This window comes from Callospermophilus lateralis, chromosome 13 (assembly GCF_048772815.1).
Source record: "Callospermophilus lateralis isolate mCalLat2 chromosome 13, mCalLat2.hap1, whole genome shotgun sequence".
NCBI lineage: Eukaryota > Metazoa > Chordata > Mammalia > Rodentia > Sciuridae > Callospermophilus > Callospermophilus lateralis.
Window position 1 is genome coordinate 50044628 of NC_135317.1, and position 16550 is coordinate 50061177.

Sequence of the window (16550 nt, forward strand, 5' to 3'; positions counted from 1 at the left end):
GGGCAATTGGCCACTTCTCCTCATGGTGGCCATGTGTGCCTAATGGCAGGCCACCACCCACAGGCTCAGATTACACAGACTCTGACATAGAGCAATGGTGAGAACAGTGGATTTCCTTTCAAGACAAAAGGTAATGAGATATCTTTGCAAATGCGTTCTGACAGCCCACTCCTGAGACACATTAATGTGGAGCTGCTCTAGCTTCTTAAGTGTAGAGACCCCAAGAACCCCTAAATCTCCTTGACTCCATCCCCACCTTTATCTGCCACAGCCCCAGAGGCATATCTGCAAACCCAAGGGTTCCAGAAATGTAGTTTAAAAATACTGCTTACGCCTAGATCACATCTTTCTACAGCTGAGCTCTGGAGCCCAAGTCTTCCACTGAACTACAGTGAAGTCCTTTTTTTGGACCAGTCCTTCCTTGAGCAACAGGGAAAAGTAGTTTCAATGATTTCTCCCATTCCACTAAGGGTGTGTGTGTGAGGTGTGTGCTAAATGTACACTAGATGGAGGGTTTCCCTATCCCAAGCAGAGTGCTAAGAGCTACATGGCTATTATCTTATTTGATCTTTACTGCAAATTCAGGAGGCCAGGTAACTTGCTGAAGGGTCACACGTCTAGTGAATAGTTTAGACTTCATCAAACCCACATCTGTTTTACCCTCTATTCAGCTATCCAGTAACCACCCAAATCAAAACCTGCACAACCAGAGAAGGCTGGCTCAGTTGCTTCACAGGGATTTCACTTAGTACTCAGGCTCTGTATCCCCCCTGAAGGAATTTCCAGGCTAAAGGTGTACAACAGAGCCAGCCAGCGTTAGTCTGCCAGCTACGTACGGAGCAGGACTCTGGAACCACTTAGCCTGCCAAGGCTCTCTTGCCCATCTTCTGTGGGTTTGGTATTGAGGTTGATCATTATAAATAATAACAATCTAGGTAGCATTAATGAGCCCTGTAACTCAAGGCCAATTTATAACTAATCTCATAACTAGAAACCCAATCGTCCCAAATTTGTGTGCTTTCCTTCCCAGAATTTAATGTTGTTATGATTTTTGCCATTCTTGAACACAGTTAATTCTTAGATTTGACTTAATAAATCATCATTTCCTATTGAGAGGTGAGGCAGGGGTGAAAGGGAAAACAATGAATTTTTCACTTGAGCTAGAAATCCTTTAATCTTCTTGGACCCAAGTTTCCCCAGGCCTGTTTTTTAAATTTGAAATCTGACTTCCTTCCAGTATTATTTTACATTCTTAATATTTTTTTTAGATGATAGAACAGAGAGTACCTCATTAAATCTTCCTGTGTCTTCAGATGGGATTGGTGACTATTACCGAGAGAACCAGATTAAGATTTATAATGATTCAGGCCTGTTGCTTTAGGTGGACATAGACTGGAGAGAGTTTAATGCTGATAAGCACAGGCCAGTTGACTTATGAAGGTAGAAAAACAGAGCCATTTCAAACAGGGAGACTGCAATAGTATCCAGTGATGGGTTACATGAGCGTGACACCATGTGGATTTAGTGGATGGGAACCATGAGGTAACGGAGCCTCACTCAGTGAGGATCAGCTTTTGCTTGAGTTTGCTATTGAATGTGGAAACGTGCAACTGAAGCATGTCAAAATCCAGGAGTGGGTTACAAATGTAATTCAAAGCTTGGAAAGCAACTTCACTTAAGGGTCAACTTACTGGCACTCTTTCTTTTCTTTTCTTTTTTTAACTAAGATGGGTCACAATTTAAGTACAGCACCCAAGTATGTGATAGACAATGTTTATTTGCTTGTTCATCCAAACATATTTATTTGCTTCTATAGAGCACTACAGGTGGGATGTTGCTATGGTGATAGATCTTCTCAATTTCAAGCCCAAAAGGGCTGGGGAAGGAAAAGGACAATAGCAGGTCAGAGTCAAAATATACGTAGACATTGAGTGTTCTTCATTCTTAGGGATGCAAGAGTCTAGAAGCGTGTTTAACTGGGGGAATATGGATGAGTTTCCTACACAGGGACTTTAAATAAAAGAGTTAGTATATTTTGGGGGATGGTTTGATTAGCAGTGCTATTTAATGCAAAAGCATAGAAGTCCTTCCTAGCCTTAGGATTCTGCACCTCCTTGTTTTAACATTGGAAGAAACCAAACCAAAGCGGTCGTTAATTCTGGAAATTCTGATTGGATCATCTCAAATCTGTCATCTGGTCACTGAACTATCCAGAAATTCTATTGTCTCGTATGGACATATAATTCTACTCCCCCACTCAAATCCTACTGGGATTGCATTAATTATATTTTTTAGTTCATGACGAATTGACATCTTTAAAACATCAACCTTCCAATCCATGACGGCAATATATATATATATATATTTAGGTCTCCATTTTTTCCCAGTAGTGTATTATAATTTTCACTTGTGAGGTCTCTCTCATCTTTAATTAGGTTTGAGGTGGTTTGATGCTGTTGTCAATAGCATGATCTGAAGCATTAAATCCATACCCAATGACACGAGCCTATTTCTAATAGTTCTGCTCACCATGGGCAGAAGAGGAAGAATATTCATCAGTTTATTCTTTTCCAAAGTAGAAAAAGTCTAATAGCTTCACTGCAGGAAACCTATTTCAGGACCCAAACATCGCAGCACAGAAATTATTCTTTTGGTCTAACTAAATTCTCTGGTTGGCATTTTAACTTATTTTCCTTTTGTTTGGTTCATAGTTTGCCTTCTATAAAGGTTTTGTATCTAGCAGCCTGTTCTTTGAATCATCATGCAGCTACTCCATCCAGGAAAGCTTGTAAAAATATGTATAACTTCTATTAGGAAGGAATTTGCTCGTGACACAGTATTAAGTTAAAAAATAAAGATAAAATTTAGTTTTATTTTTTAGATATATGTGCTTTAAAAAAAGGTCAAAAGAAAATGCATAGCAGTGTTTAATCTCTGGCTGATTAGTTTACTGGCTATTTTTTATACCTGTGCACATTTTCAAAATTTTTGTGATAAATAGGAATGATCATCACACTAAGCCAAAAGTAATTAAATAACAACAAATTAAAATCAGCGTTTTTAAGTGAACAAAAAAAATATTAAACATAAATTTAATGACTTGAACTTTACTTTCCCCCTTCATTGTGCAAAGTGTATTAAAATTTGCTAGTAAGATTAAAACAGGTGTGTGAGCTATCTTAAGATAATTGAGAAAGACAGACTTCTATTTCATGGAGTTGACTTTCCTGGCAGGCCTCTGACGAGTTATATATTCCATGTGCTGCTGGTATCTACTCCTGAGACGTGGAGCTCCAAGCACCTGTTTTATTTCCGACTCCCCTGATTCCTGGGGTAAAACCCATATCCACGGTGTGGACTCCAGTTAAATTCATTAGTGGTCCAGATGTGTGTCCCCCTGTCGGCTGCCCCAGTAACCCTGCTGTTTATTAACAGGTTCTCAGGAATCAGATAGCTCTCAGTCAGCCAAGAAGGACATGCTGGCTGCCTTGAAATCCAGGCAGGAGGCTCTAGAGGAAACGCTGCGCCAGAGGCTGGAGGAACTGAAGAGGCTGTGTCTCCGGGAAGCTGTAAGAGTTAAATCTGTGTTGTCTGGGACATTATTGCTCCTAAGTGTGGACAGAAGGCAAGGGTGGGGACGATGAGCTTTGCCAGAAACAGTTGGAGCATTGGAGGGGACACCATCAGCAGGTCAGGTTGGTGTTGACTGACCCCACCAGGGGCCAGGTGGAAAGTCATGCTGATAGTCACTTATCCATGCATGGTACACCTCAGTTTATAAAGCGCTTCCTTATGTGACATTACCTTATTGAATAGAATGACTTGCCATCGCCTTCTCAAAAGGTTGTGCTTGGATTTATTATCTTATGCTTCCCTTGAGGATATTGCAGTTTGTCTTTGGACATCATGAAGCATCATTGGGGGACAGGGAAACCAGGATGTCCCTTCAGATGTTCAGTAGTCCTCTTGAAACCCCATGATCGCCTGTTTCTTTAACTCTTTTATTTAAAAAAAAAAAAAAATCAAATTTTAGCCTGGTGATATGTTGAAATCCTATGTAAAGCAATGTCCCCTCAAGCCTGTATCTATACTAGTCTCAATTTTCAGAAGCCTATACTCTCCTGCAGGCCACTTCTGTGTTTGTTGAAGTGTCCATCTCTACCTTAAGAGATGGTACAGATAGTCATGACTTTCTGCCAGCAGGGTTTGAGAGCTCATTTTTTAGGATAATACACATTGCTGGGCACGTGTGTGTGCAAAGGCTTGTACGCGTGGACACAGTGTGGGGGCTGCTTGTGCTCCACATAACTTGACAAAGAGCTCTATTGGTAAACAGTTCAAAACAGGAAGTATAAAGAGACTCCCAAAGGAAGTCTGAGAGACTTCGTGTTCCCCTCCCCCAAATAATAATGCTTTGCAGCAGGAAGAATGAAACAAGGGCCACAGAGTGAGATCACATTACACTTCAACTTGGCTTAATTATGGTCTGGATTGATTTAAACCGGAGCCTGCTCAAAGCAGAACCACATTAGCACAAATCCATTGCAAATCTTAGGAAAGCACTTGGCCTCATTGGGGGAATGTGCTATGTGATACTGTTAATATTAGCAACATTTTTATAAAGAATATGCTTGAAGGATTGAAAAATATGGGCTTTGGTGTCTGCCTTCAATAATTTGTAAAGTCTTGTTTTGTTTTTAAAAAAAACTTTTTAAAAAAGGAAAAGTCCACAGGGAGGGAGTCCACATTCAAAAATGTAAGAAAGTGTCAGGGCGAGGTTCTCCAGCTATTAAGGTCTCACTGTTTCTCCTAAAAAAACAAGCAAAATAAGGAAAACAAAGCTTCCGCTTTTTATGTTTTTTGTTTTTTTTTTTTTTAAAAAAAACAGAACTCAAGCAGAAGAAAGAGCCCAACAAGAAGTCAGTATATGTTCCTTCAGCCATCACACTAGTCCCTTGATGCATCTGTAATAAAGGGCTGGGGGTTTCCTGCTGGGTTCCTGGACTCACTCAGGGCTCCCCTCAGCTCAAGCCTAGGGAGGAACTGTTTGACCCTCAGGAGCAGGGCAGCCAGAATGAAGTAGGCTGGGAGCTTTTGGCAGAATGTAAAGAAAGGAACCAAGCCGAGGCCCCACAGCAGTGCCTTAAATTACTGCTCTGCCATGCGGCTCTGGTTACGGACGAAATGAGATTAAATATCTGGAGAATCGAGACCTTGAGTCCTGTACCTTCAAGCAGATGGTGAGAAATCAGTAGCCTCATTTTAAAAATATATTTTAAAACCACAAACACTTTAGAGTTATAAATCCATGGCAATGTTAACAACCTCCCCCCCTCCCTTTTGTAAATTTAAGGTACTAAGAAGAAAATCCTAACAATATAGACCCCGCAGAAGGTTGTATTATTTATAGGCAGACTTTGAGGGGAACAGATGAAAAAAGTTGCTGAATAAACACATAACAACTTGGGAGATATTTGAACCACATTTTGTAAAAAGAAAGAAAAGAACAGGGGAGAACGTTGCACAGTGGTCATACTCAAATAGTTGGCCATTGTGCTCCAAAATGCTTACAATGAGGAAGAAAGAGTCCGAGGGGTGGATTTGGGTTTTCCCGCCATTGGACCATCAGGCCTGGGCTCCCCAACACAAAAAGCTGTTTGTGTGGGTGATAGGGGTTCTGAGAGGTCACTTCTGGGCTCCTCTTATCCGAGCAGCACCCTGAGCCTTTATGCAGCATCTGCATTGATTTGGGGCTGCAAAGCCAGAGCTGGGCTTTGCCTGGATGTGCCCATTTTGCCATCGAAAGAACGCAGTAGTTCCCTCAGCCTTCTCCAATCTCTGGAAATGATTTCTTAAAGCTTCTGCCTGGCCTCCACTGCGTGGGTCCATTGCTGACTCCAGCTGATCTCTATTCAGCCCAGGTGTAGCATACTAACAGAGCCTAACTCTAATCCTGAACTGTGCCTCAGATCCCCAGCCTTGACCCCCTAGGATCCCTGTCACTCTATGGGACTGGTAACTAAATTCATTGTCATTGTACTCACAATAGTTAGATTTCCAGAGCCCAAAATACACACACAACAAATTTAGTTAGTAGCCTAATAATAGATTAGATTTTCAGTTTCTACTAAAACTCTTAATGGAATACAGGTTAGTGTCTTAGTCTGTTTCTTGAGTATCTGGCCTAAGTGGAATAATTATTCTCCAAGGTTAGCCTTGGAGAATAATTATGTAATAATGCACTTTTCTGGAATTTTCCATATAGATACCATTCCTTTTTAAAAAAGAAAAACTCATTTGAAAGAAATTTTAAACTTAGATCTGAAAGGAAATATTTGACACAGTGGAAGGAGCACAGGGCTTAGAGTAGAAGGGCATCATAGAAGATGCTCATGAGATCAGCAAATGAGTGAAATTAGAACATTTCAAAAGTCAATAGAACTTTCGTTTACTTGACAGAAATTGATTCGGGGTGGGGGGTGGGGGGAGACTTCACCAAGTGCATCTATTCTGTAAAGGAAGGAGGACTCACAAAGACATTCAGAGAGATGGAATTTCATTTCATGAGCTCTTGTTTGGCATAGTGCTTAATGCTCATGTTTGTGATCTGTGTGTTGCAGTGTGTGCGTGTGTGCGTGTGCGTGTGTGTACGCGTGTGCGTGCATGTCCTGGAAAGGAAACAAGCCTGTGCTCCACTCTGGCTGCTAATCACTCCACATGCCATTTCACATATGCAGGAGCTCACCGGCAAGCTGCCAGTTGAATATCCCCTGGATCCAGGGGAGGAACCACCCATTGTTCGAAGAAGGATTGGCACAGCCTTCAAGTTGGATGAACAGAAAGTCCTGCCCAAAGGAGAGGTGCGTTCTTCCTTGCTGGTGTTGTCTTATTTTTCCCAGTAGCCAGGGGCTCCCAGGTTCTCAGTAACTGTTTAATTCATTGCTGTCCAAGGCCAGCATCTTCCCTTTTACCTTGACTTGAGTGAGCTGGTTAGTGGCTATGTGGCTTCCTGAGGTAGGATGAATTTGCTTGCCTTTAAACTTCAGATTTCTGTTAAAGTTGTTTGTGGAACACTATAGACCTTTGAAAGTGGCTTAAATAAGTTTGGGGAGAATATTCCAATCACATTCATGTACACTTGTCTTTTCAGTGTTCTCCCAGCCTTTTGTTGCTCAGAGCCAGGCCTCATCTGCTCTGTGGAAGAAAACACCAAAGAGGAAGGGAAAGAGGCAGTGTCTACTATTGCAGGGGGTTCATGGGCCAGGGAAGAGCAGTGAGGGCATGCTTCATGTGGCCCTAATTCGCTTGGTTGCTAAAATCCCCACAAAAACCTGAACAAGTCGCTTGCTCTGCCCTGGCCTCACTTGCCTGTGTTTGGAGAAGCCTCATTTCAGTACAGGTTTTTATCCTCTTGGAGCTGAACACTGATCGAGGCAGGGGTGGAGCATTCAGAGTTAGGGAGAAAACAAAAACAAAATAAAAAGCATTGAGTCTCCAGCTGGCCAATAAGTATCTAGGTTCAGTCCAAGAGAAGTGAAAAGCCAGGTTTTACCTTCAAGGCTCAGGGTCATGTTCAGGAAGTGAATATAACCCTGAGAGGAACCAAGTATCCTGGCACCAATGTTGGAGACACTCCTGAGACATGCAGTTTCAGATCCCTGGGAGACCTGGTGCACACACCTGAGTGCTTCATCCAGAATGAAAGCTCACCCAGGCCTCTTCCCTCTCCTGTGAAATGATATTCCTGATGCCGATATCCTTGGGTTATTACTAGGATTAAATGAGATCGTATATGAAAAACATGGCACCGAGTACTCAATGTCTGCTTGATGCTCATCCAAAATCAGTTGCTCAAAATGGAGATGAAATGCCGGAGGAAAGGTGTCACTTAGGAGGCCATCTGATCAGCTGTATTTTAAATCCTAGTGGTCATTAGACTTGCCACAAGAACTCCACCTCCCTTGGTGCAGAGCAGATACCTGACACTTAAACTTTAAAAGCACCCCCATTTTTAGTGAATGGTCCATACCCCCCGAGGGCATCCTGTGGTCCCACTGTGACTTTTCCTGCTTGTCGGTGGAAGCTGACTTCTGTGCCCTGAGAACTCCATGTGCCTCACATCTCCCTTACCTGTCCCTGCCCACTGTCTTTCCTAAGCGCATGGAAGGAGAACTCTGGAAAGTTACCCTGGGAAGGAAGAGACCTCTCTTGGCTCTCACTGCTTTAGTTCTCCTGGAAATGTGTTCTGCTTTCCTGTTCATACAACTGTTTGCACAGAGTGGGCGTCCGGCCTTGTACTTGCCTTAGTATTGAGATATGTTCTGGACTCCCACAAAACTCAGGGTCAGTGTCTTGGGCCAGGACTATTGTAACCACCTGGGAACAGCTGCTTGGTGGAGCCCAGTGTCACAGAATGGTCTTTGTCCCCATTTCAAGGCCCCGGGCAGGAATCCATGTCTATATCCTCCCAGCCAGCATTGGAAGGATTTGGAAGGAGTTTATTATCCCCTTAATAGTTCCGTTTGGCCTTCACCTTTTCCTCTTACTCCTGGTTCCTGCTCCCTTGAGGCTTCAGTGCTCAAAAGTAAATGAAATCAGGGAGGAATGTTGTCCTTGGTGAGGCCTCCAGCCTGCCACATCGTGCCCAGAAGCAAGAGTGTTTTATTGGACCAAAATAGAAAAACCTGTGGATTCCGGCAAACATGGCCATCTCCTCCTACTGGGTTAGATCAGTTCTTGTCAGACGTTAGTGTGACTGCAGATTGCCTATGGCAAGATTCGTGGTCTCTCCTGGCCACTTGTGGGTATTGGGAGGAGCCACTGAGGCCTTGGTCATGGGTTTTTGAGCTATGGGGTCAGAGAGTCCACCCCACCGCTCTTGCAGGCCTGAGTGCAGCCCAGGTTCCAGATCTGAGCTGAACTGTGCTGCTTAGAGCTTCGGCTGAAGGGGATTCACTGGGAAAGAGGGGAAATAGAAAAACAGACAAACTGACACTTTGGGTGGATTGTGCATCACCCCCAAATGCTCACACATACACATATGAGCAGCCTCCTCCCTGTTCCCTCAGCAGCTGGTGTACGTACATCAGCAGAGGAGATGACTTGCCCAGAGAGGCCAGCAGCAAACACTCCATCCAGGGAACAGCATGTCTGGGTCCTCCAGCCATATCTGACATGCAGGACTCCATTTCTCCCAGGACTAGAACTCTGGGGGGAAACTCCTCTTAGCCAAAGAGATAGAGGTAGGAGGGAGCCAACCAAGAAGGAAGGAAGCAGGAGACCCTGAAACTCATCCAAGGAGCTGGGGGGAAACTCATTCCGCCTTCACTCACTGTCTCAGCCTCATAGAAGGTCATGTCATAGCCTGAGCAGGGCTTCCACGAATGGATAGGTCTGAGAGGGACAGCAGGGGTTTGCAAATACATAGGTGAGTGGGTGTGTCCCAACTGGGGTGAGGCACAAATATGTGAGACATGTGGGTGAGTGGAAGAGATGCACAGATGTAAGCAAACCTGAGAAGAATGATAGAAGATTCTAGAAATAATACTGCATCCTATGCCTCCAATGGGAAAGAAATGATAGCCAGATAGGCACGAAGGCTTGCTGTTCATGAGCCTTATTGGAGGCAGTGAAACAAAGCCAAGCAAGCCTTGGGGGGGGCGGGGGGGGGAGGGTTCCTGGGCAAGGGGTGGGGAGGATGGGTGGCTCTCTGCTCGGCATCTTCAACAAGTGTCAACCATGGCTTTCCCTCCCACAGGAAGCCGAGTTGGAACGACTGGAACGAGAGTTTGCAATTCAGTCCCAGATTACGGAGGCTGCCCGCCGCCTTGCCAGTGACCCCAATGTCAGCAAAAAACTGAAGAAACAAAGAAAAACCTCTTATCTGAATGCACTGAAGAAGCTGCAGGAGATTGAAAATGCAATCAACGAGAACCGCATCAAGTCTGGGAAAAAACCCACCCAGAGAGCTTCACTGGTCATAGACGGTCAGTGCCATCCAGGCTGCCCCTGCCCCACTCCCTCACTAGGCCTCTCTGTACCAGACAGCAGATCTGTTCATGGTCCTAGGCTCAGCTCCCTATATGGCCTAAGTGGCTGCTTAGCCATCCTGTGCCTTATTGTCCACCTGTGAAATGATGTGACAGCAAGTCACAGTGAACGAGTACATCTAGCTCCACAGATGAATAGCATTGTACAAACAGCCTCGTTCCCAACTATTGATGGCTCCCTGAGGGAGCCTGCAGCCATAAGGCAACACTGCAGCCTTCAGCAGGAGCTGAGTCCAGTTGACTGTGCTAGTCCAACCTAGCCTAGAGCTAGCTCAGGCTCTGCCATTCTCTGGGACCTGACCATCTTCCCCAAGTGTGGAAGGCAAGGTGGATGGGCGGTACCCAGCAGCAGGGTCTCCTGTATTCAACCAGGCCCTGCAGGCCACCTCCCCCTGCCAATTCTTTGCTCCCATCAAGCTGATTCTGATGCTATCAAAAGAGCTATGACTTGGGAGGACTGGACTGTCCCCTCAGATTGCCTTGAACTCCAATCAGGATTGGGAGTTTAGATGGCAATGTTTGGTAAATTCTAGAATGAAATACCCAGAAAAACCCATCAACAAACATCAAGTCCCCCTAGCTGTAATGGTTCTTTTTTTTATGAGAAAATTCTTAAAAAATGTATGTGAAATATTCTTTCTTAGTGTATGTATGTTTAAAATACTTCTGCTTTCCAAGCACAGTGGCTCACACCTGTGATCCCAGTGGCTGGGGAGGCTGAGGCAGGAGGATGGTGAATTCAAAGCCAGCCTCAGCAACTTAGTTGAGCTGGAGCACCCTGAGTGCCTTCAAGGGGGCAGAAGGAAGTCTCAAAGGAAGCCTGAGACAGAGAAGGGCTGGCTAACTGCAGCCCTGTTGGGAGCGGGAGGTAAACATGGTCCTGGCCAAGGAAGCAGGGTAAGGTAGGGAAGGATGGGCATTTCTGAATTCCTAGGGCAGAAAGAGTTCTTATAGCCAGCTCCTCCCTCCTCTCCTCTAGGAAGTCATGTTTTCATATTCTTTGACAGATGAATATGAAACTTAGTGAGGCCCTGTCTCTAGGTAAAATATGAAAATGGGTCGGGGACACATGGCTCGGTGGTTAAGTGCCTCTGAGTTCAATCCCCAGTACCAAAAAATAAATTAATAATAATAATAATAATAATAATAATAATAATAATAATGCAGTGCTTCTGTTCTAGAAAGAAGAATAGAGGCTTCCAGGAGCTGAGGGGAAGGAGGAGTTACTGCTTAATGGGTACTGGGTTTCAGTTTGGCGAATTAAAATGTTACCCAATCAGAAGGTGACTGGCAGTGGTGTCACACAGCAGTGTGAATGCACCTAGTGCCTCTTATTGAACAATTAAAACGGCGAATCCAATGCAACTTTCCTTTACCACGATTATAAATATGTATCTACAACCTAAAACTGTGGGCTTATTAGGAAAGCAGTGATGTACTCGAGATGACAGAAGGCCAGAATCAAGGCCCTCTGTCTCCTAGCTGTCCCCATCTGGGTAGGGCAGCTCAGGAATGACCATCTTGCTGGGTGACCACAGGAAAGCCTACTCTTAGGTGTGCCTGAATGAGGGCTATTCTGTTGGGTCTGCTGACAGAATTGCTTTTTAAATCATCATCTGTGCCAACTCCTGTATCCTTCTGTCCACACCTCAGCTGTGGGTTTGTTTTTGTCCCCCCTCACCCAAGTACTGAGGATTAAACTCAGGCACATTCCACAACGGGGCTATAACCCTGGTCCTTTCTATTTTTTATTTTGAGAATATGTCTCACTGAGTTGTGCAGGTTGGCCTAGAATTTGTGATCCTCCTGTCTCAGCCTCTCAAGTTGCTGGATGTATAGGTACATGCCACGGGCACCTAGCAAAAAGATAATTTCTTGCTCCTAGCAAGATAATTTCCCTAGTGCTGAGGACTGAACCCAAGCCCTGGCGCATGCTAGGAAATGGCTCTACCACTAAGCTATACTCCATGCCTTTTTTTTTTCTTTTAACTGCTCAAGAATCTACTTTCTATGGGTTGAAATTAGGCCCTCATCACAAAGGCCCACTTAAATCAGGCATAAATACGGTTCTGCTTAGCTCCTTAGCTTGGTTTTTTTATTTCAAGAGATAAAACACTAAACTTGAAATCTGAAGACCTGGGAGAGGTTTGCTCACTTTGCCAGGAGATCAGACAAACTTCAGACAAACCCCTCCTTCCTGGGTGCACCTCAGTTTCCCCAGTGGTGAAAGAGGGAGGATTATTTTACTGTCTCCCTCTTGGGCATGTTCTTAATTGAATGGTGTCTAGAGAGATGGAGTCTGTATTTAGCATGCTTGTTTTCTTTGCTAATGACTTGAGGAGTTTATTGAGAAGCCATTTATTGCCATGCGAGCAAAGCTAAGTTTCCTACCCTAGTTTCACATTTGTGGAATAAATAGCCGTTGACTTCCTTTGGTTTAGTTGGTACATGCCCTGCGTTTGTGCTGGGACAATGATGTGGCTTAACCAGGCTGGGCAGCCTTTGTATTAGATATTAAGCTGCTCTGCACCACAGTATCCCGGGAACAAGAGCAAAAATACACAAAGATAGAAGTACATTGCATTGTCAGGGGTGGGGAGGATAAGCTATTGACCCACCACGGGAATTATCAAAAGAAATGCCCAACAGCATTTTTATTACATTGTACATGTCCTTTCAGATTAGAAAGAGGATACGGGGGTGGCAAGCACTCTGCTCTTACAGATAGGGCTTTGTTTCGGGAATGTGCTAACATCATAGACTTTTGTTATTTTTGTCTTGCAGATGGAAACATTGCCAGTGAAGATAGCTCCCTCTCTGATGCCCTTGTTCTTGAAGATGGTAGGTTTTCTGTTTCCTGCCTTAAAGGTGGAGCACAGATTAAGCTGGGATTAATGTGTATGCATGTGGGCACAGCCTGGTACAGAGGCTCTTGCCAGGTGGAGGTGGCAGCCAGATTCCCTGCAAGTTGTCTCATTCGATAGTCACTATTTGGTCGGGACTCAGAGGTGCTACATAAACACGTTTATTGGAATTTTAGTGTTTCTGGGGGCCCAGACCTGAGATTTGAGGCAATATTCAGCGAATGGTACTTCACTTTTGTAGCAGACAAAACCACATTTTTAACTAAACAGAATCTACAACCTGTGCGTAGTTTCTTTTTGAATGTTCATAATATGAGGAGGAGATTGAGTTGGAGCACAAATCAAAGGGTGACCCCCACTGGGAAAATCTGGGGCTAATGGGAAGGAATAAACCAAACCTCTATCTCTTCCTGAGACCGTAGTAAAAATCAGAGGCCAGATTCTCTTTCAGACCCCTGGCCAACCTTGCAGGTTGCCTCATTATTTCCCATGGAACTCTTCAAACCTGGTGGTTACCAGGACATTTTATTGGACAATTCTTAGAAAAACAGAGCTGCATCCCCAAACCTACCACCACCACCACCACCATCCCCAGTGGAAATAAGAAATCCAAACACAGGACCATATCTGAGAATGTTCTTGTGGATGTCAGAGCAAAATGTTGGGAAGCAAGGGCATTAATTATATGGAAATATATTAAGTGGCAGTTAATTCTCTTGCCCTTTAGGAAAACCTCAGGCGGGTGGTGATAAGTGGCTATTCAGATGGAAAACATAAAAGGCCTACCCAAGTGGTAGTAATAATGATAATTGCAATAATAATAATGGTTGTTCTTGATGTGGGGAGAGTCTGGTGAGTTATTTACCCAGTTGTCTTGACCCTGCTATTAGAAATCAGATTGTAATATTTTTATTGTCTGCTTCATTATGTGGGTGTGGAGGACACAGGGCTCTTAGGGAGCAGGGAGGCCTGTTTTGAATATCAGAGACCCCAGTCCTGTTGTTGACCCTGATACCCCAGACTCTCCTGTGGAGGGAGCAAAAGTGAGTTAGTGAAAACCCTTTGTAATACTGTAATAATTTGTAATAGTGCCAGAGCAATAGACAATGTTGCTAGGAAATGCGGAGGTATCATCTATGATCATAGTTTCTTCCCCATGTCTCAGAACTTTGGACTTCCTGAGGGGTGTCACTGCCTCCCTGCTCCCATTGCAGGCTCTTCCTTTCTTGGGACTCTTCCTGCCCTGAATGGAGGGACATAGAAGGAATGGAAGCATCACAGAAATCCAGGCTTCAAGGTTGAGAGGTTGAGAATTAAGCTTTAAAAAGATAAATAGTTCAGAGTGGATGTAAGGGGTGCACAAAAGGTTGCTGGGGTTCCCCCTCCAGTTCCCCTCCCTTCCCAGCAATCACCAAGCAGCTCCCTCCTGTCACCTCGCAGTGCCACCCTGCCCCGGGTTCTCATCACCAGACCTCTTCACTGGTCCTTCCCAGGCCCTCTTCCTGCCTTTCCTGAGGCCGAACCTGCCAGGTGAATAGTTCTAAAGTATGATCTTCACCCTGGCACATCTGTGCTCAAGATGTCACAAAGGTTTCTGGTGGCTTGCAGACCAAATCCCAGCACCTTTGAAACTCAAGACCCCCTACAGCTGGGCTCGTTGCTCATTGTGGTGTGTCCACAGTGGGTACCTTCACACAGTGGGTCTGCTGTACCTCCCAGATTGCCTCCCTTGCTCCTATTGCTCTTCTCACCAGTTGCTGCTGCCCCTGGGTGGCCCCTGCTGCTCACACCCACTGTGCTTGCACCCACGCCTTAGCTCAAGTTCTTTCCTTCCTCCTCTGCCCGTCCACCGCCTTTCCACTGCCGGCACTTCCTCCCCAACCATATCTGCATTCTCTAAAACTCCCTGAAGGCCGGTAAAAATTTATCCCCTCCCCTTCCAGGAAAATTCAAAGCAGTTCCAACATTAAAAGTAATCAGAACATACCAGGTACAGGGGTGCACACCTGTGATTCCAGCTACTTGAGAGGCTGAGGCAGGAAGATCATACGTTCGAGGCCAGCCTGGGCAACTTAGCAAGATCCTGTCTCAAAGAAAAAATCAGAAAACATTAGGGATGTAGTTCAATGGTAGCACAACCATGGGTTTAACCCCCCAGTATCCTCAGAACAAATTTAAAAAGAATGTATTGAGGTGGGGGGGAAGCAGAAAGTAGATACCCAGATCCACGGGTATATAATTACACTTGATAGATGCATTTACATTCATTTTTAATCTCCAACAACTGCTTATTGAGCACTTACTGTCTGTCAGCTGTCATTCATGGCCCTAAGAACTTAGCAGTGAACAGAGCCAACAAAATTTTCATGGAGCTTAAATTGCTTCAAAGCCTATCAGACATTTAATGTCTCATGAAAGAAAAGTAACAGGTCCCAGGATTTAGCTCAGTAGTACAGCACATGCCTAGCAATTGTGTAGGCCCTGGGTTTGATCCCTAATACCAAAAAAAAAAAGAAAAAAGAAAAAAAGTTGCAATATAATAAGTGTTAACTGCATTATGCTGTTTGGTATAAAGCAAACATCTGTTAATGGTCTTGAATAAAATTCAGACTTGATTCGTTTCTAATAAAAATGACACCTCTCTTCCCATTTAATTTTGTTTGAAGTTTAGGCTTGGTTGACTCTGATTTGGCTTGACTTGGCCTCATTGTCTTGGCAACTGGAGGAGGGTGACGAGGCCAGCCTGGGTGAAGCAAAGGTGTTATTTGCCTGTGCGCCTCCCAGGTGCTGATGTCGGTGGCACTGGGTGGCAACTCTGGTTCAGAGTTTGTGGAAAGGATGATCCATGCTCAGTTCCTCTGTCTTTTCTCTGTGCAGAAGACTCTCAGGTCACCAGCACAATATCCCCCTTACAGTCTCCTCACAAGGGACTTCCTCCTCGGCCACCATCGCACAACAGGCCTCCTCCTCCCCAGTCCCTGGAGGGACTCAGGCAGATGCACTATCACCGCAACGACTATGACAAGTCACCCATAAAGCCCAAAATGTGGAGTGAGTCCTCTTTGGATGAGCCTTATGAGAAGGTCAAGAAACGTTCCTCTCACGGTCATTCCGGGTGAGTAGGGTAGTGAAGCCCAAAATGAAGTCACTGTCCACATCTGGACAGAATCCAAGGGCTATTCCAAATAGCACCCACAAATCCCCAAACTCAATCTAGTTCCTCCTTCCAGGGTTTGCCTTTCAGCAGTGCTGTTCTCACAGCGCCCTCTGCTGCTGACCCTCCTGAGGTGCAGATGTTATCCAAAGGGTTTGGCTTAAGCTCAATGTGTTGGCAGATGGCTCTAATGTTGTTAAATTCCACAGGAATTAATTAGGAAATCTTAGGCAGCACTCTTCAAAAAAAAAAAGGCAAATTAGAGTCCACTCATAGGAATCCCAAAGTGGTTCAGAACCCTAAACCATCTTCCAACAGAATTCTGGAGCCAACAGCTGTAATCTGAGCTGTACATTATCAGCTCATTACTTGGCTAATACTGTAAAGAGGGTTTTTTTTTTTTTTTTTTTGGAAGGCATTTTTGGTCTACTTCTCTGTTTTTCTCATTTCCCTTAATTACACCCTATAAAGCTCCAAGTGGGT

The 16550-nt window shown here is 44.5% G+C and overlaps 1 protein-coding gene across 6 annotated transcripts in view; it reads left to right on the plus strand.

Moving 5' to 3' along the window:
• The window catches only part of Frmd4a (FERM domain containing 4A), a 287644-nt gene that overhangs the window by 254622 nt on the left and 16472 nt on the right, over window positions 1-16550 (plus strand). For all 6 annotated transcript variants that reach the window (XM_076831358.1, XM_076831357.1, XM_076831359.1 and 3 more), the window contains 5 exons: window positions 3436-3569; window positions 6738-6860; window positions 9758-9986; window positions 12834-12890; window positions 15791-16028. In XM_076831358.1, coding sequence (XP_076687473.1) covers window positions 3436-3569; window positions 6738-6860; window positions 9758-9986; window positions 12834-12890; window positions 15791-16028 — 781 coding nt within the window. The remainder of the gene's footprint in view (window positions 1-3435; window positions 3570-6737; window positions 6861-9757; window positions 9987-12833; window positions 12891-15790; window positions 16029-16550) is intronic.